Source organism: Phasianus colchicus, chromosome 4, assembly GCF_987193195.1.
Source record: "Phasianus colchicus chromosome 4, bPhaCol1.hap1.1, whole genome shotgun sequence".
Taxonomy (NCBI): Eukaryota; Metazoa; Chordata; class Aves; order Galliformes; family Phasianidae; genus Phasianus; species Phasianus colchicus.
Genome location: NC_143439.1, coordinates 53,172,966 through 53,193,178, shown reverse-complemented (window position 1 = coordinate 53,193,178; position 20,213 = coordinate 53,172,966). Strand labels below are relative to the sequence as shown.

Sequence of the window (20,213 nt, the reverse complement as noted above, 5' to 3'; positions counted from 1 at the left end):
GTATAAGGAAGAAGGTCTGCTAAATACCAACTAAAACAGGTAATAGAGGGATGATAAAAATAAAGTTTTATTTAGCTATATTAACCATAGCAAGAAAGAAGTTGGACAATTATTTCATTTAGAGGTGAAAGATAATGTAGATGTTATAAAGAAATGAAGTTAATTCTTAGCCTTAGTTTTAAACAAAGTTGTTAATGTTAAAGGCAAAAGCTGGAAGTCAGTCTGAGATGGGAACAAAACTTGGACTCTGATATATGTAAGTCAGTGAGGAACAGATAAACATCTGAGTGATACAGAAAAAAGGCATTCTAGGTTGTCTTGTAGATAAACCTCTTAGGGCAAACATGGAGCTGTTTTGTTGGAGAACAGCAAATAATCTATTTATATTTTAGTAGTGGGGAAGATGAAGAAGGAGGGATGAAGGTTTTATTTAACAGTTGAGTAGAATTTATATGAAAAAAAATCAAGATACTGACATAAAGGGGAAAAAAGATTGGCTAAAATGGAAATTGAAAATGACTTTACTGAAAAGAATTTGTGCAATCCAATCTGATACCATCCTCTAAAGGGATAACTAGTTTGGTAGATAAAGAAGATTTAGTCATCTCTTCTCTTTAGACTTCAGCAAGCAGTTGATACTTTGCCACATGGGAAATTATTTGTTCATCTAAGGAAGATGAGGATTACTAAACGAATCAGTAAATGTGTGAGAAATTCACTAACGTGAGATTGACAGTAGCTGTTGAAATGGTAAACGTTGTAAAAAGAAGGAAAGTTATTCGTTCAAGTCAAATGTCAATTTTAAGAATAATTTTGCTTTGTATTTTCACCTTGGTGCCCAGAATGCAAATGTAAAAATGAAAAATGATTATGAAAGAGATAGCTATCTTGAGTTTGGGGGAGAATTAGACTATAGTAGATTAATAACTGGAAAACATTATAGACTTTAGCAATGAAAATAAGTCAAAGTACAACAGCGAGAACTGTACTGTAACTCAAATTTGTTTAGAAACATGTGAGTTGGAGCAGCAGCAACTAAGACACAGTTATTATGAGTACCAGTGTGACACAGGCAAATTTGCTTCTACAACATCAGGACAGCATTAAGTTACATACTGCTGTAAAACAATAGTCATGTCATTTGGGGAGGAATTCATGAGACTTCATCTGAGAGATTGTTATATTATTTTAGTCAGACATATACAGGAAGAAATAAGCTAGCACTCTTGAGATTCAGAAAGAGCTCTTTTTATATGGGATGCAGAGTTAGCTGTGCAAGAAATGTCTGAAAGGGTTTTGCTCATTCAGAGTTAAGGCTCTGAGAGACATGTTGTGGCAGGCTAAAATTGGATGACAGAAGTTATTACTGTCCTCAAGGCATAACTACCTGAACCTTCTTTGAATCATTATGTTAACCACTGCCTGGTATATTAGGGTAAATCAAAGCTGGAATTGTTTTGGTTTAATATACCCAGGTGAAGAAGACTGTAACAGAACATGAGTTCATTCATAAGCATATCAAATAGCCCTGTGCTGAAGGCTCTAAATTCCATCAGAGGGGTGGAGCAGACAATTGAAGGTGGTACCTGTTCCTGTAATCTGGTTTTAAGCCACTCCTACACAAACCTCAGAGCCTTCAGAAAATAACTAGTGAAAAAAGATTTCATTGCTCTTCATAAGTGTGTTGGGAATAAATGCTAGCAAAAAATATTGAAAGGCTGTGCTGATATAATAGCAATCAATATATTACATATATGTTCAGGATTAAAAAGTGGAAAAAAAAAAGCGAATTCAACCCTTTGGAGGTCTGAAGTGATGTAAAAATATAATATTTTCCTTCTAGTTTGTTCCTGTACTCCTAAGAATAGGAAAAAAGAATGCAGCAAAAAAATCATATTCCAGGCTATTCATGCTTCTATTTTTTTACCATTGGATTAAACTATTAGAAGCATTATCTACAGCAAGATCAACTTATGTTCTATAAGCTGTTTAAAAAGCAGCCCAAACTTCTCAGTGTACAATTTGAAGTATCAGAGGCATCAAAAGATATCAGTACAGGTGTTCTATTTTTCTGTAAACCAATTTTGGTTCTTGACATGACAGAATTATTGAGCTCTCAAAAAAATCCAAAGTGCTGCTGTATTATGTTTCTAAAAAGTAACTCAAATATGTAACATTTTAATTATTTATTATTATACAATATTTTTATAAGATTATATTAATGCATTTGTTCAGTAGGTTAAGGTGTCAGAGTTTCAATCAATGTTTTATGGAAGTAATATCGTGGAAGGGACCCCAAGAATCATCAAGTTCCAACGGCCCTGCCACAGGCAGGGCCACCAACTTCCAGATCTGAAAGTGAACCAGGGCCCCATCCAAACCTGGTCTTGAACACCCCCAAGGACAGAGCATCTCCAACCTCTCGGGGCGTGTACAAACAGTATAGCAGTTTTTGTTATTGAGACTTTTTGGATACCTTCAAAAAATGCTAGCAAATTATAATTCCAGGAATCACATGGTGTTGTAACAAATACCATTAAACATGCAGTATTTTTAATTACAATTACACGGGAGAAGTCAGCAGTCGTTGCAGTAATGTTGCAAAACTAGAGCCCGCTATGACAAGAAGTAGTTAAGAACATAGTCAGTTGTGCTGAAGTTGAGTTTATTAATAATGCTGTACTGTTAAGTAATAGCCAGGTGTCTTAGCTTTCAAATCTGTTTTAACTTTTTTCTTTTAGCTTTCATCATCAAGAGTATTGATGGATTTTCTTATATCTTATTAGATTGTATCTATTACAGACACTGCTACCTAGGATCACAAAGAGATGTATAGGTTTTAGTCATCAATCTCATTCATTTCTTATCCAGAAAATCTTTTTATCAGTTTGTTTGTATCTTTTGTTGAGTATCTTTTTTTACCCGTATATGCCCTTAATGATTCAGCAAATGTTGTACAAATAAACTAAAGCAAATAAATATGTTTAATGGTTTTTTTATTTAGTAATTTATTTTCTTTTGTTTAAGTGTTAGAGAATTAGAGTTCCAGCCTAGATTTCTCTTTTCTGTCAACATGTATATTCTAAGGAAATGTACCAGATATGTTTCTAGTAGTTGCTCATATTCTATTTTACTTTCTGTCAGAAACTGAAAATGAAGCTGTGTGTGTAAAGAAGTTTAAAAATAGGTTAGAAACATACTGTGAAATATAACAGGAAATCCATCAAGATGTATTTTTATCTGCTATTTGCCATAGTGGACAAAACTGAGCATATTGTATTTTTCATTTAAGACACATTGAATGAAGCAGAAACTAGTAATTTATTATACTTTTAGTAATACATACATACAATCATTGATTGTATTACAATCAAAGTATTTGTAGACTTATTCAATGCTAAATGAATGAGTTACAAAAAATTAACAAAAGTTGCTTGCAGAAATTAATAATTCTGAGATTCTAGCACTATGTGATGACTGTAAATCATACGTTCTACTCCATACTCTGTTAAAGTGTTTCTTACTACTTATTTAATTGAAAAAAGAAAAAAAAAAGAACTATTCTAAAAGTTCACTTTTGAATGGAAACATATGCAAGTCAAGGAAAAAGAAGAAAGATGTAAATACTTATGAATAAATTTGGATAGGATATTAGAGTAAATTTCAAATACAGCAGCAACAAGAAAATTGTAAGCTATCAAGGAAATACATGAGATTATGCCTATGAAAAACAGAAACTAGATGCAGAATTTAAGAATTTTTCATATGAATTTGAATAATTGTTGAGGTACTCAATATCACAGAATTACAAAATCAAAGAATCGCAGAATCTTAGGCATTGGAAGGGACTACTGGAGATCATCTAATCCAACCTCCTGCTAAGTTAGGCTCATTAGAGTAGATTACACAGAAAAGCGTCCAGGCAGGCTTTGAATATTTCCAGAGAAGACTCCACAGCCTCTCTGGGCAGCTTATCCCAGTACAACGTCACTCAAACTCAAGGTTTTCCTCATGTTCATATGGAACTTCTTGTGTTCCAATTTGTGTTCACTGCCTCTTGTTCTGTCTTCCTGAAAAGAACGTGGCCTATCCACTTGATTCCTGCCCTTTAGGTATTTATAAGCATTGATAAGATCCTCTCCCTTAGTGTTCTCTTCTCCAGGCTGAACGATCTGGGGCCTTTATTCCTCACAAGGGAGTTGTTCCAGGTCTCTTATCATCTATCTTTGTAGCTGAAGTCTTACCAATAACACTGTCTTTCTTGAACTGAGGAGTCCAGAACTGGATACGATACTCTAGATGATGTTTTATCTCCTTTCCAGGGTTGGAGGTGAAGCTGGTTGGCCTATAGTTTCTTGACTCCTCCTCCTTGCTCTTTTTGGAGACTGGAGGGCATTGTTTTTCAGTCCTCAGGCAGGTCTTCTATTCTCTATTACCTCTCAAAGATGATAGAGTGTAGCTTACCAATCACTTCTGTCAGCTCCATAGACTCTCTTGGGTGTGTTCCATCAGGGCCCATGGACTTGTGTGTGTTGACTTTTCCTAGATGATCCCTGATAAGATCATCCTCAGCCAGGGTAAAGTTTTCCATTCCCCAGACTATCTCTGTTATCTTCAGGATCTGGAATTCCTGAGATGCAGTCTTAGCGTTAAAAAATGAAGCAAAGAAAACTCTACCTTCTCAGTATCCTCTGTTACTAGGCATTCGTCTCTTTCAGCAGCAGGCCCTAGTCTTCCTTTTGCTTACTTAGAGAAGTCTTTCTTGTCCTTAACCTACCTTGCCAGATTTAATTTCAAATGGGCCTTAGACTTCCTTTTTCATCCCTTCATGGCCCGAAGTGTTCATATATTTCTCCCAGATCACCAGACCCCTTTTCAAGCTGCTGCAGACTTTCTTACTCCATTGGAAATTTCCAGCAATTTCTGGCTTATCCTTGTGGGCCTTCTGCCACGTTTGCTTGATTTTTGTACTCTTGGGGATGCACCGATCTTGAACTTGGAAGAAGTGGTGTTTGAATGTCAACCAGCTCTCTTGGGCCCCCTTCCAATGCTCTAACCTACGAAATACCTCCAAGTAGGTCCTTGAAGAGGACAAATTGGCTGTCCTGAAGTGTGGGGTTAGGGTAGATAAATGACTGACAGGCAGAGACAAACAGATAGATATACTTCTGTACTTTTTTTTTTTTTTTTTTTTTTTGCTTTTCTATCATTTTTGCTGTTTGTTGCAAGCAAACACATCTTAAAGAGATAAAAAGATCTGTGTGTAATTGGATTGATGATGATGAAGAATTTTACTGATGCATAAATATATTTCTTCTGCAACCAAAGCAGAATGCTCTGCTTACTTGTCCCAGATGGCTTCCTGTAAGAAGATCATATTTAGATTGTTGAACAGACGTTACTTATTTGAGGACATTTGGGAGTCTTTTGTGGATTATGTTCATAGAGTAAAAGCTGCTTTGTAGAGATCCTTGACATTGCTTTTCTACGCTTGTGTAAATTGGTTTTAACTTTGTGTGTTTAATAGATTAGAATAAGTGATTCATTAAAATGTTTGAAAATAAGGAATTTGCAGTAAGTGATGTGAAAGAAATTTAGATTAATAATATAAAAATATTAGAAAAGCAGATAAGACTATCTGGTGATTGCTAAAGAAATGTGTTATGTAACTACCAAACATAAGGTTAGTGGTTTTTTTGTGTAGATGATTTGTTTCTGAGTATTATTTTAAGAGACATTTTAGAAAAATATATTGGACAGAAAGCTTACTATTTATCATTAGATGTGCATTTTGTCTCATTTTCTTGATAAACTTACTGATAGCAGTAGCACAAAGAAAGCCCAATGTCCCTTATTATCCAGTTTTTTTTTTTTTTTTTTTTTGTCTGCCATATAGAATAATAGTTGATATCTGGGATTTTGGCTAATCTACATTTTCAGAATTATCATTTTACTATCCTTTAAATTATGATCTCTCCCACTTTTTTTTTTTTTTCAGAGAGGTGGGTTGGGAGGACAGTGTGATGTACGGGAAAGAAGATACATTGCCTATCTTTTTTATTTTCTTACAAAATTATCGTTCTTTGTTTCTTTCAATCATCTAATATTTTTAGAGACATCCTGCACTATTTGTTTCATCACTTAGTGGAGAAGAAGTTACGTTCATCTTTGATGTCTGAAATGTGTACATTGCTTTAATCTGTCCACAGTAGCTAGTAACAAGCTAGTAAGTAAGAAAAGGAAGAAAGTAAATCTTTGCTCAGTTTCTTTACTCCATGATCTAAAACCATTCTTTCTTGGACGTAGTTCAGTTACTTCCTTCAGTGTTTTGTTAATCAATGTGTTATTCTATTCTAAGTGGCTTTACTGCTAAACATTATTTTATGGAATATATATATAAATATGTATAAGACATTAAAGAGAGAAGAGGAATATTTTTACTCACAAAATCTATAATACAGGAGTACATTAGCCAAGCCCTACTCATATCCTGGTAAGCAGACATATATTTTTGTATTTTTTGTAGGTGGATACAGTACAGACTACGCAGCACCCTGACCACACTGAGGAATCATGTAAAATGAATGTATGTGCTCGTAAGTGAATTGTTTATGAAAACTCCAACTCTAAGGAATGTTGGATCACAAAATAGAAGAACTCTCTTTATTCTTATATTAAGTAATTGATTCCTGGAGGGCAGGGTTACTGCAAAACAAACTGGACCTCAAAAACAAAGCTATTTAATAAACAAACGTATAATAAATCATTAAAAAAACAAAACAGTAAAAACAGTGGAACACCAAAACTGAAAGCAAGAGACATGAGCAGTGTATATCAGAAAGACTTGGTAAGCAGAAATGATCATTAGTGAAGGAATAAGATCAAATACCATCTAATTTAGGAGTACAAGTAGGATGAAAAGCCTCACAATTTTCTACTTTGTTCCATATTTGAAAGGACTGAAATTTGATTAGATGATTGTTTCAGTTAGTAACTGGTAGATGAGTGTGAAAGATTGAATTTTCAGTATTTAAATCAAGGAAGTATTTGTGGGTTGCGGGGGAAAAAACAAAACAAAACAAAACAAAAAAACAATCTTGATAATATAATAGATAAATAAAGAAAATATATCAGACCTTGGAAATGGATTTTGGAAAATCATTGTTTAATCATTTAAAAAACTTTGTGCTACGTGGGGACAGAGTGGAGGTGAAAAATTAGAAGTGTTCTTAGATCCTTCAGATTTTGCTGCAAATACAGAACTACAACGAAATTGAGGTATATGCACAGAAGAAACAAAAATGACTATACCAATGAATAGGGAAGTTAACACCTTCATGTATGTATATAGAGGCACACACAATTTTGTTGTTAAACAAAAATATTGTACAATTGCCAATACAAAAACCACATGTAGGGAAAACCTCTTAAATTCTGCAGTGACTGTTAAGATGTATATTCCATATACAGGAAAAAGCTATGCCTCAACTCCAGTTTTATACATTTATAACTTTTATATTTATACATACATATATACGGATATTACAATATATATTATATCAGCTAGTAATTTAGAGAAAGGGGGGATGAGTATTTTCTCCTAAGTAATTATTTCGTTTATATCATTCTCATTCATCACAAGAAACAATAAAATAATGTATTTTAAGTACAAACAATTTTTGAACAGTTTTTTTTTTTTTTTCTAATGAGTAAAGCCTAACTTTAATGCATTCAAATTTCTGGGATATACAAAGCTGGTATAAATGCGTGAGGAAACTATTACATATATTTGAAACAAAAGTATATGATATCACTGTCCTTCCTTTTTTAACAACAGTGCTGAAAACCACTTTTTCTTTCCTGATTGTGTGTTTGTCTTCAAAACTGGTAGTCTGCCACTTTTTTTTTTTCCACTTGTGATAATTAGTTCCACGTGGAAGAATTTATGATACAATAGAGCCTTTGATCTCTTTATTGTACTGAGATATGTTATCAAAACTTTAAAGTCTGTATACTGCTACTATGCTGATTTTGTTTTCTGTAAGCAAAATCAATGAGTAAAATTAAAATAAGAAATCAATCATTTCATTTTTTAACACATTCTGATTTTCATGAAATGTGTTTATTTAAACTTAACTCCTGGTTTGGAACTCAATTATATGAAAACACATTTAGATCTTTAGTTATTCTGCATAAAGAAGGCTCATAGGCATTATTAGAATACAAAGAGAAAAGAAATAAAAACTGAAATGTACAGGAATAAGAAGGAAAAAGATGTAAAATGAAATCAAGAAAAATATCATTCTCAACTGGGATGCATTATTTAGAAATAATAGAGAAGAATAGAAATAATAGAAATAATAGAAAATTAGCACCAATAACTTTGTCAAAGTGATAATCATACAGATTGTTTCCTTTGCATTCTACCCTTTCCCTTTATCTCAATATGCCATTGGAAATGAGATATGAAATACCTGTGGTCCTTAGATCTTATTTCAGAGCTGTTGTACATGTCATCTAAAGATGAGAAAAGTGGTAAGTAGTATTTAAATGTAACATTTCACAAAAATTAAGTGTGTTAAGTAATGTTTTTGTGAAATGTTAACTTTTTTCTAGGTATAGATTTTATATTAGTTTAAGAAAAAAAAGCTTAAGCAGGAAAATGAAAATGTTAAGAATGTTTGGTCACATTCTCATCTCAGATACAGCAACTTGATATTTCTACAAGATTATTCTGCAACCAGGTATGAAATCAAAAGTATATCTTTTGTGTTCATTGCAATTTCATTCTTCTGTATTTAATTTTTCTGGTCAGAAGCAATCACCAGTAGAGGATTCTTGAAAAATACTTTAGTTTTCAGATTGCATGTAGTTTAGCAGCCAGGCTAATTTGTATGGAATAAAGGCCCTTCTGTATAGCCTCCTTCACACCAGCAGGGAAAGGTTAGCATAACAGTGGGAGACCAAATGAAGGATTTTTTTCTTCTGTGACATCAACTTGCAAGACACTGAGAGTTTCAAAATTCCAAGTGGTGGTATAGATTTTTTTCATCTGTTTCTTTCATCTTTCCCTCCCATGGCTGTTTCATTGTTGAGCAATGTCTTTTCTTCTGTCAAAATGAAGGAGAGAAAGCTCATTTGTGAGGAGGGGCATTCTGCTTTCTTTTTTTTGCCACTGTTGTGTATGAATGAGGAAGAAAATGACATCCTTATCTGTCTAATTTTCCTACCTTGTAGGAGCTTAAGTAGAGCTTTAAAGCCAAAAGTGACTTACCTTATTCATATGAACGGGTCAGATAAACCCATTGACATGGCCTGTATTTAGTACGTACAACTCTTTTGTTAGCATCAATTTATCTTTTCATCTTTTATAGAAGACAACTAAAGAACAAGAAATATCTGTAGCAAGGAAAGCTGTGATATGCAATTGTTTTAGTTATTTAAATTGCAAATTAGCTAAATTATTAGCAGGAATTATATAGGAATGGCAAGCAGTGGGAAATTGAGCTACGTGACACAGCTTTTCTGTTCCTATTGGCTATACTTCTTGGGCCTGTGTATTGTCACTAACTATAGAGTCTGATACCAGTGGCAAATCTAAACATAGCTGAAGAATCAGTGTTACCTCCAGCAACCACCGTGTCTGAGGCTGCACCGTCAGGGGGCTAGCGATCTGCATTCTAGGGCTATAGCAACACTGACACCAAATATCAGGGAGAAGCAAATGGCAATTTATTAAGGCACGACAACCCTTTAAATACACATCCCATTTCACCTAAGCCCCTTAAGCATGCATCACGTTACTCACAGAGCGGGGAAGGTCCTATCACGTCACAACCCGACACCCTGTTATTACCTACTACAACACAGCAGGGGGTCCTATCGCGTCACAATCTGATACCTCGTTAGTGCCTACTGCAACAAATTAGGTATGGTCTCTTCAGCTGTTGTTGACTTACTAACCTATCTGTGAAACCTAAACTAATAGATCAAACTAAACAAACTTTTCACTGCCTAGACTTCTACGTATTCTAAGATAGAACAATATAATTAGATTCAAACAAAATGTTTCAGTGAAAGTTCATTAAACAACTTAAAACTTTCTCTTGAGGTTTCTCAGGCTTATTAAAACCTCTGTCACTTCTCTTCCTGCAAACTTCAGTTAGGTGGAGTCATGGATTTAACCAATCAATATTAAAGAAAAAATAATATAAAAAATCTGATGTGATAACCCATACTTAGCCCATTATTTATTTTCATGTTTGAGGGTCACTAAGTTGACTGAATCTTGATTTACTAGTGAAAGATTTTTATTCTCAAATGGAGTAGACAGATTTATATTTCCAATGTATATTTATTATGAATACTTTTAAATTCAAGATTATCTCCTCATCATTGGGACCAAAACAAAACAAACTATTGTACTTGTAGATATTGTATCTGACTTCTGCTGTTATATTTAGATCACACTGTAATGATGTGAAGAACAATTCCAGATTCTATGTGATTCTGAATATTTTATAGAAATCTACTTTAAGAGTGTAAAATGTGATGAATGCCATAAATAGCCCTTTCTAACACTATGAACATGCCTACACAATTTCATTTCTAAAATTAAGCCATTTATTTCAGTTAGAATATGTCTCATACCCCTACAGACTATTTCAGCGGGGAATTTTCATTTGATCCATAGCTCCTAGAAGTGACATCAGAGCTATCTATCAGAGGAAAGGAGTTTGTCACCCTTTCTGAGGGAGTTACGATGCTAAGTTCATTATGTCCCCTGACATTTACAACAGAACCCTTGGTGGTACTCAGAGGTAGAATTGAAGGAAAGCAGTAATGTTTTCAAATCTAATTCAAAATTAATTTTCTTCCAAATCTGATTACTTTTCACATTTAAATAGCTTAAAGTTTATCCCAGTAAAACTGTTTTGAATAGCAATAGCCAGCCTGTTTAGAAAACATTTGTATTATTTATAATTTATGCGTAGTTATATTGTGTTTAATTATTATCTTTGAGAAAGCTAGTATTGGAAGTGTGATGGAGAGAACTGTTCTGAAGGATATCAGAAAATCTAATAATGCTCTGTGGCCTATTGGTCTGTATCAGACTTAATATCAGGCTTTATTAGGCTTAATTATCTGTTTAGGTTGCATTTTGCAGTTTTGCTATTCAGAAAATAGAACAATTTTAAATTAGCATTTGACCAGAATAACCTTTCTTTTAACTATGACGCTGTACGCAGACAGTTGTTTCTGGAAAAATACTCATGTCTTGGATATTGTTCGGAGTAATTCTATTTTAGTAAATACAAGCAAAAGAGTGTTCTCTGGACTGAATAAGTCCAGAAAAAAATTTGGGTGTAGTTCTGTATCATAAATGTTCATCTGCTAGAAAAATAACAGCTTGATTCTCTCATTCACCTCTGTATTGTGAGAATTGCAGAGATATTCCCTATACAGAGTAAAGCTAACTCAAACCTGATCTCAGTTCCACATCTGAATAAATCAGCACATAACCAGGCTTACATATGCATGAGTTTTAATAAGTGAGTATGATTATTATAAAACTTGTGTCTCATCTAAGCTAGCTGTATAGGTTCACAAGTGGAAGATTTCATGGTGAGAAATAGGCCCCTCTGGAAGCCTGTTCATGTCAGTCTGAGCTGGTTTTGTAATATTTAAAATGATATCCTTTCTAGAGTCTCCCTGCCTGCGACTACACAAAGACCTTTGATCTAAGAGGATCTTTAAATGCATTCAAATTCGAAACCATTCCTGCATTTAACTGTAATGTCAGTTAACACTGAACATGTTTAAGTAGAATTTCTCATCTTGCTTTCTCTGCTTTGGCATATATCTAATGATGGAAGATAGTACATTAGACTTTACTAACCTCACAGTGCCTTTTTTATGGGGGTGGAGGAAGCTAGACTTGTATTAACTGTTGCAGGGCTAGAAACCAGGAGATTTGATTTTTGTTACTCGCTATGCCACTAAAGGTGGGTAATAGCTTGTTTCTTTTTGTTTTGAGAACTGTTCATAAGATATGATGATGAGATCTGTAAAAATGTCTCTAGAGAGTGGTGTGACATTGTAGAAATACTTTAATACCCTCTATTTCATTGCAACTGGGAGAGGTGGCTTTCAGTGTAGAACCATTTTTGTTTAGTAACTATAAACTGCCTCCTGGACAAATTGTTTGAAATATGTATTAATTTTCATTATTATCCATATAGGACAGCTCTTTATACATACATTTTGATGTGCTTTCATTAAAGAATAGTTTAGATTTAACCATGCTTCCTATAAGAGAGAATATTTTATAGATTGCTTGTTTTCTAAAATATCAGAAAGCAACTTGTTGTTTCCTTTAAATTCCAAGTATAGATAATATATGTGTTTTTATTTGAGAATTTCAATGTGAAATTTGAATCCATTGAGATTGTTGATGTTGGATAAAGATATGAATTGGGGGGAAAAAAAAGGCATAGTATGGAAGTATCAAAATAGTATTGTGCAACCATTGCAACCACTCAGTGCAGGCAATGACATAGATACATAGCACAGATAGATCAACTCTTCTTGCCCCAAGAACTGGGCACCGAAAGAACTGTTATGTTTTAATTTGGCCAGCAGTTAAGCACCACACAGCTGTTCACTCATTCGCCCCCGGTGGGATGGAGAAGAGATTCTGAAAAAGATAAGTGTGGCAATTTGTGGATCGAGATAAGGACATTTTAATAAGAAAAGATGAAACAACAAACAAAAACAAAGATGCGCAATTCAGTTGCTTATCACCCACCAATCATTGCCCAGCCACTCCTTGAGCAATGGCAGCCCTCACCCCAGCCTGCAGTTTTATTGTTCAGCGTGATACCAACTTTTTGATCCATTTTGGTCAGCTGTCCTGGTTCTTTCCCCACCCAGCTTATTGTGTAGTTATAGCTCATCACTGGCAGGGCAGTATGAGCAGTTGAAAAGTCCTTGATTTAGTTTAAGCACTGTTCTGCAATAGCTAGAATATTGGTGTGTTTTCAACATTATTCAACATTATTTTCCTCCTATGGTATGGCACCATACAAGCCACTATGAAGAAAATTAACTCTATTCAAGCTCAGAGAAGGATAGTTTGTTTTGTCCTGAGAAGATTATTTTATAAGAGGGGAAACTGGATAGGCTGTGGTTGATGTGTTTTTCTTGGTTCGCGTTCATACTGATCAAATCCTTCATTTTGAAATGTTTTCTTTAGAAGGTATTATGAAGTTGTGAATTAAAGCTGCAGGGAGTCTGGAGTAAACAGCTATAGACAGTGTTGTGGAATAGAAAAAGTTTATTTCACAGTGCAATTAGTCAGGTGTTTCCATTGCAGAATGAAGAGACTATAGCATAGAGAGGACAATTAAAGGAGATTAAAAATTATACAGTTACATGTATCTGTAAAATTGATATCATGTTGTGATATTGTGCTGTACTCACCTCTTGTTTCAGATGCTTAAAAGTATGAGAAGTTGGTCTGAGCATCTTGCAGTGATGAGAAGATAATCACTTCTGGAATTCACTTTATTGTCTTTCAAAGCTGATCTGTTAGGATACCTTTATGAATTTGGGTGTGGCTCTTAAACAAAACCTGTGCCTGGATTATTTGTAGACATAAAAGTATTCCCAGAGAACTTGGTGTGTGTGCAGGGAGCTACAAACATTCTCTTAGAGCAGGTTCTAGTTTTCTTTTATTTTTCTAATATCGAAGGTGTCCATTTCTGGCCTTAATACAAAAATTAGAATTGACTCAATACTAAAAAGCTGTATTTAAAATTTTAATCTTCCATTTAAAAGTAGATTTTATTTCTAAATATAGCATTATATTTTAAATATAGACCAATTTAATTTTGTGTTGTGCTAGGGAGCTCTTCCATGCAGCCTTCTGCACCTTGCTTTGAATCATTCTCATTGAAATTAGAACTGTTGGTGAGCAGCACCACATAGATTTTGATTTCACTCAGAAGTTATTTCCAGTAGAATGACTCCTGACAAGTGCATACTGTTTTTATCGTTGTTGTTAGTGTGATTTTTTTTTTTAATTAAATTTTTCATACCTATGACTGAATTGGTGGCTTATTGCCATCTGTTCAGGAAAGAAACCACTTTCCAAAAATAGAATTTACAACTATAGGAGGTCAGACAGTAATGTCAGGACCTCTGCTTTACAGAATTCATTACTGTAAGTGATGTGAGAAGATAATACGTTAGCAAAGCATAAAAGGAGATGGAAGATTTTTGAAATGCCATTTAGTCTACTAATTGCCTAGAATTCTCTTGATTTTTGCTTTTTAAGATTTCTGCATATATATATAAAATATATAAAATATATAAAATATATAAAATACATGCATATATATTTATATATAAAATATATAAAATATGTACATACAGTAGGACTTATTTCTGTTCTATTGCTATTATCAGTAAAAATTAAACTTATGGCATGAGCTATCCTAAATTCAAATGGATCACCTATAGGATATTGTTCACTACCTAGGACTGGGAAGTGCAAATTGGAGATCTTGCCTCATATTCTTATTGGTGACACTGACCTGTTTTGGTGGGGTGGAAGAAGTCACCTTATCTTTCTGTGCTTGGATTATCTGATATATTAAATGGATATAAAACATCTTTCAGGTACAGTGAAGACTGTTTAAATGACTGCTTATCATGATTTGTGACTGACAGTGGAAGTTTGCTGGTTGATGCACTGATATTTAAAAGTTTTGAGATGCTTTTCATCTACATCTGCACTGTACTTCTGTGTTAATATTAAAGAATTACAATCTTATATTCTGATATAATCATTTCAGCTCTGCCATTTTCAGAATGTTAATTTTTTCCCATTGTTACAGATTGATCAGGCACGATTTGTCCTTGGTGAAGCCATGCTTGCTGTCACAGATCACCTCCCTGTATTACATGTGTCTTGACATAGTTGCATAGAGGAGGTGTTCCACGATCCTCCCAGGCACAGATGAAGGGCTTACCAGCCTGTAGTTTCCAAGATGTTTCTTTTTCCCTTTCTTAAAAATATGAGTGATATTTCCCTTTTTTCAATCACTGGGGACCTCAGCTTAGCCACTTTCTTCAGGACCCTGGAATGCATGTCATCTGGTCCTCTAGATTTGGTACACATTCTGTTTCAGGAAACTGTCTCTGACTTGCTTTTCTCTTACAGTGGGAGAGATTTTGCTCCCCAGTGTACAGATGGTTTATCCATGTTTTGCAATAACCAGTGGGAGTTCAGCAAGACAGCAGGTTGGAATGTTCTGGAAATCTGTGCAATCTCTCAGGCTTGTGCATCTGTCTCTCAAGGCCTGTACAGCTGTGGTGACTTCTTCCCAAGAAGCCATAACCAGGAAAGAAAAAGCATTGGAATGCTTGTCCTCAGGCATGGACATTGGTATCTGGCACCTAATACTGAATTCCTGTCTCACTGTATGTGCTTTATGTTTTCTTCACATCCACAGGTCTTTTCTTTGTGCATAAATTGAAATTTATGGGGGGGGGGGGGAGATGTAGACAGTGAGCATAGAACTTTCGAGTAGTTGCTAGTAGTAACTAGATAAGAAGTAGTGATGTAAGTGCTTACGTATGATAAGAGGGGCGTAGACGAAGTTGTACAAGGCTATATAAGCTGTTGTCACGAGTTAATAAACGCCATTTTACCACCCACCACATTGGTGTGCACCGAGGTAGATGGACAGACCGAGAAGTCCCTAACGATTGCGAACACCTGTATGAAGCTGAAGCGGGCTTCCGGCTTCACACCTCGATGTATGCTTCCAAGTCTTACAGTATTTTATTTTAGGACATAATAGAAATACTGCAACTTTTTTTTTCTGAAGAAAACTATAGTGAATAATGACACTCAAAGAACTATTACTGTACTAAATATGAGAAGATCAGTTTATCACTAGATCTTTTAATACTCAATTTTAAAATCCATTGAAAATATGTTGTATATGTTGTAATTTGTATATCTGGGATGGCTGCTGGTCATGCTTCTCTCATCTATTATCTTATTCAAAATAATGCTGATAAGCTTGAAATATCGTAAGTTGCTTTAGTCTCCCTGTAATCTACTTTTAATAAGAAGAATGAAATGCAGTCCATATGGTAACCTGGATGATCTCTCTTGAATTATTTCTGGGATAAAATCAAATAAATATCTGAGTCTTGGTTACATATAAGATTTCAATCTATTTTCATTAAAAAACAAAATCTCCTTTAAATACTCTCTGTCCAAAGCCATGTGGTGATTTCACAAAATCTATGGATAGTCTCAGGTCTTGTTTGATGAACCTCTTCTAAACTAACCTACCATGTATATTAAAACTTCAGAAAACACGGTTGCAAAATGGGCTTGGAGTGCTGCGTGCTGTAGTGAAAGTGTGAACAACATATAACTTCTTCCTAAAAGAACTTACTTCTGACTCAAAAAAGTAAAAGAAAAAGGTGTCTTAATAATTTCACTGAGTTTTGGGTCACGTCTCAGTTTGGTAAACTGACAAATTATCAGATGATAAACACAGCCAGATGTGGATAAACATGGTACAATTCTGTATTTACATTTCCTTGTAAGTAATATCAGCCTATGGGATAGTTTGATAACCTATCGTAATAGGATAATAACACAGTATCAGTATATGTTGCTACTAATTAAAAGAGCAGATAACTTCACAGAGGAAAAAAAAAATGGTTTTTTTGGTTGTTTCCTTGTTTGTTTGTTTTTATAGATTATTCATTTAAATCCCTAGGGGTCTCAGACTTCTGTTTGAAACAATAATTTAATATTTCCATTTCTGACTTAGTCTTTTAGAAGAACATACATTAGAGAAGTCATGGTTTTGACTCCCTTTTATAATTACTGATCCTGTTCTGTATTACTAAGTCAGACTACTATAGCTGCTTAAAAACAAATGTGGCTTCAGCATTAACAAAGCAGGACATCATTCATTAAAGCTAACAGCAAGCATGCAAATCTGAAAATAATTTGTCAGCAGGGTTGTGGAGGGTTTGAGAGTGGACTGTAAAATGGGGCTCCAATCAAACCATGTGCAGTCTGGAGTGATATAAAGGACTTTGATTGTTAGAAGATACCATGTTGGGATGTTGACTGTACATTTCAAAGCAATATGAAGTGTTGTGAATACACTAAGTCTAGTCCACACAAACCATCCTCATATTTGCTTTGTTATTTGTAGACTACAAGCAGATGTACATACAAGAAGAGATTTTATTTAATTATAAAGCATTTGAGTAGAGTGGGTGGATTTCCCAAAGATATCTCTACCTGTCACTAAGAGTTGTTAATGTGACTATTTTTTATTATGGTATAACAATATCTCTTTCCTTAGAGTAATGTGAAAGATTTGGATAGTGTAATGGACTTCCAAGGCTTTTCAGAAACACCATTATTTGGTCTGATTTTGTATTAAATAAGTACCAGCCTGTATTTGTGGGTTAATATATGCATACCATTTGGAACATACTTAGTGACATTATGTAATAGACAGATGTTTTATTACTCATAGTACTGTGCATTCATAGCCCTCAGTAGTCACTGTTGTGCAAAATCTAATGAGGGAGATTCTGTGTGTCTTTTGCTTGCTGAGCTTTTAGACTTGTCAAACTCCCATTCAGTCAATTCAGACCACAAAAGAGGGATATGGTACCCTTTTCTGTGTTTTTTGTTTTGTTGTTTTTTTGTTTGTTTGTTTGTTTGTTTTTATTCTGTATGGAAAAAAAAAATGGATGAAAAGGAACAAAAGTATTGATTTCTTATGATACATATATTTATATTTCCTGTTCTAGAATTATAGGGGAAGACTTAAGAAAAATATTATCTCTTCACTTTATTTGAATTGTGTTGTAACTTATTCCTATGCATTAGAAAAGGATTTTATACTCACTTTTCACAGATGTAAATGAAATTACTCTCTCATAAATAGAAGTGCACCAAAACAGAATGAGAAAGCTCCTGTTTTTTGTTGCTTCTTTTCTTTTAAATCATATTAGGAGTGCTTTCTCCAGCTAGTTTACCAATTCACTCTTGTTGATTTCATCATCTGATAAGCATCAGAACACTAGCTGATGAAAGAGAAAGTCAATGTTACTGATTGCAGTGGTATTCATCATTTTATATTAATATGAAAAACATGATCTCTTAGTGCTATAGTACTACAGAGGAAATCATAAATCATAGGAATGAAATGATGTCTGAAAATCCTCACTGGAATTGGAATTTTAATTTAGAATTTTATTACCAGTTCTTCCTGATTAAAACCTGTTCTTTTTTACTCTTTTTTAAAAATAATTAGTTATCCCATTTATTTTTCCATGATTATTTCATTCTTCATCCCACATTCTGAATAAGGTACTTATTTTCATCTCAGCTTGGTTATATTTTTTTGAACTGTGTAGATGTAAACATTTTAATGTCAATTTTATTGCTATCACTATATTTATCAATAATTTCTTGCACATTATGTTATGCTTTAATTATTGCCATGAAATATAGTAATCCATCTGGTAAATTCACACTGGAGCTTTCAGTGTTTAGGTTTAGCTTGTAGATTTTCTGTATACACTGGCAAGTTCTTAAGATAACAGTTTTTTTGTTTTGCTCTTTCTGCATGGGGAAGTATTCTTATCATAAAAATTTTATCTCCCTCAATTTTTCTTAAAATGAGGTAGCTAAAGCTTTGTGCAACTCTGTCATCTCATACTGCCTGCCTTTGTGGAAAATAAAGGAGAAGTTCCATGTGTCTTGCCCTATTCCTAACTGCAAAGACTTGCAGGAAAAGAAAAAGCAGTTTGCAATGGTCTAACTTTCTCTAGCGGTCTTGTTGCCTTCACTGAGTCTGGGATCAGTTTTAGAAAAGTGAATTCATTGAATAATGAATTTGTCAGTTTCCTAAATATGACAATTTTCTGCTTATGTGTTTGTGAAACTGTGCTTTTGATTTATTTAATATTCAATCATTTACTTTGATGTTCTGTTCACTTATATGCTACTTCAGTAAGTAAACATGTAAGTCTTCATAAACTTCAGTCAAAATGCCTGTAGGAGAGTAATGACGAATCCAAGGAACATGGAAACTAATATAAAATCTGAGATGTATGGAAAAGTTGAGATTTCTGTCACATTTATGATGAGTTAGTGAAAGGAGCTAGTAGGAAAGTGATTTTTTTAATCTCCCACATCCAGTGAACTTCATTAATGTGAGATTTGCTCTTGAAAACATCCTTCCTTCTGTCTGCCATTCTTTCTTCCTGGGGCTTTATCAGTGTTTGACAAGCTGCAGTCTTCACAGTAGATGAGGATATAATATTCCAGCTTTTCAGTGTTGTGTTATGTTTTGGTTGTTTTCAGTTAAGACTGATAACGTGAATGCTGAGCGTTCCAAAGAATGCTTGAAAGTCTCTCAGTGGCCTGTGCTCCATATGTTTAGAAAGTTCTGAATTAGTGAGCATAACAAAACAAAACTAGCTTTTTTCGCTTCAACTTGCAAAATTTAATGAAATGGCAAACAAAAATTTCTGCAATATAGCTTATACAGTACTCCAGATTATAACAAGGATCTCATTGAGCTTAAGTTAAAGCAGAACTCCTCTGTGTGCAGGCAATGAATTTCATTCTAATAATATACTGTGTCATTGCTAGCTTATGTATATGCATTCATATATGAAATGTATGTGTACACATGCTCATATATCATCATAAACATAGATAAGACTGTTACCTCATGTAGAACTAATCTGGGAAATATCATGTTCTAGAGGAGATTGTAACAGGCCTAGTTTTTATCCCATAGATGTAAGAAAGTGCAAAACAGACTCAAAAAAATCTTTACTGAAATGACTTATGTCCAGCTTAGTTTCCTGTACTGTACTTGAAGTTTTTAACTCCCTACATTGATCATTGATTCATTAACATTTACACCATAAGTTAATTGGAAGAAATGATTGGTATTTCCTTTCTTTTTGCTTAGTAAGCAGGAGATTATAGTTTCCCCCATGTCCTACTCCCATAATTTTTTTTGCCGTTCAGAACACTTCTGCCAGTTTTTGACCATATTTTTCTTTATATTATTGTACTTATATGTAAATTTTGGATTTTATCCTACATTTTATTGGGCAATATGTGAATAAAGACATGT

At 34.1% G+C, this 20,213-nt stretch overlaps 1 protein-coding gene across 10 annotated transcripts in view; it reads left to right on the top strand.

Annotated features, from left to right (window-relative positions):
- Positions 1-20,213, top strand: part of PCDH7 (protocadherin 7) — a 264,083-nt gene that overhangs the window by 46,653 nt on the left and 197,217 nt on the right. For 6 of the 10 annotated variants that reach the window (XM_090139576.1, XM_090139573.1, XM_090139572.1 and 3 more), the window contains exon 2: positions 6,527-6,586. The exons of the other annotated variants lie outside the window; for them this stretch is intronic. In XM_090139576.1, the coding sequence (XP_089995702.1) occupies positions 6,527-6,586 (60 nt within the window). The remainder of the gene's footprint in view (positions 1-6,526; positions 6,587-20,213) is intronic. 10 annotated transcript variants of the gene reach the window in all.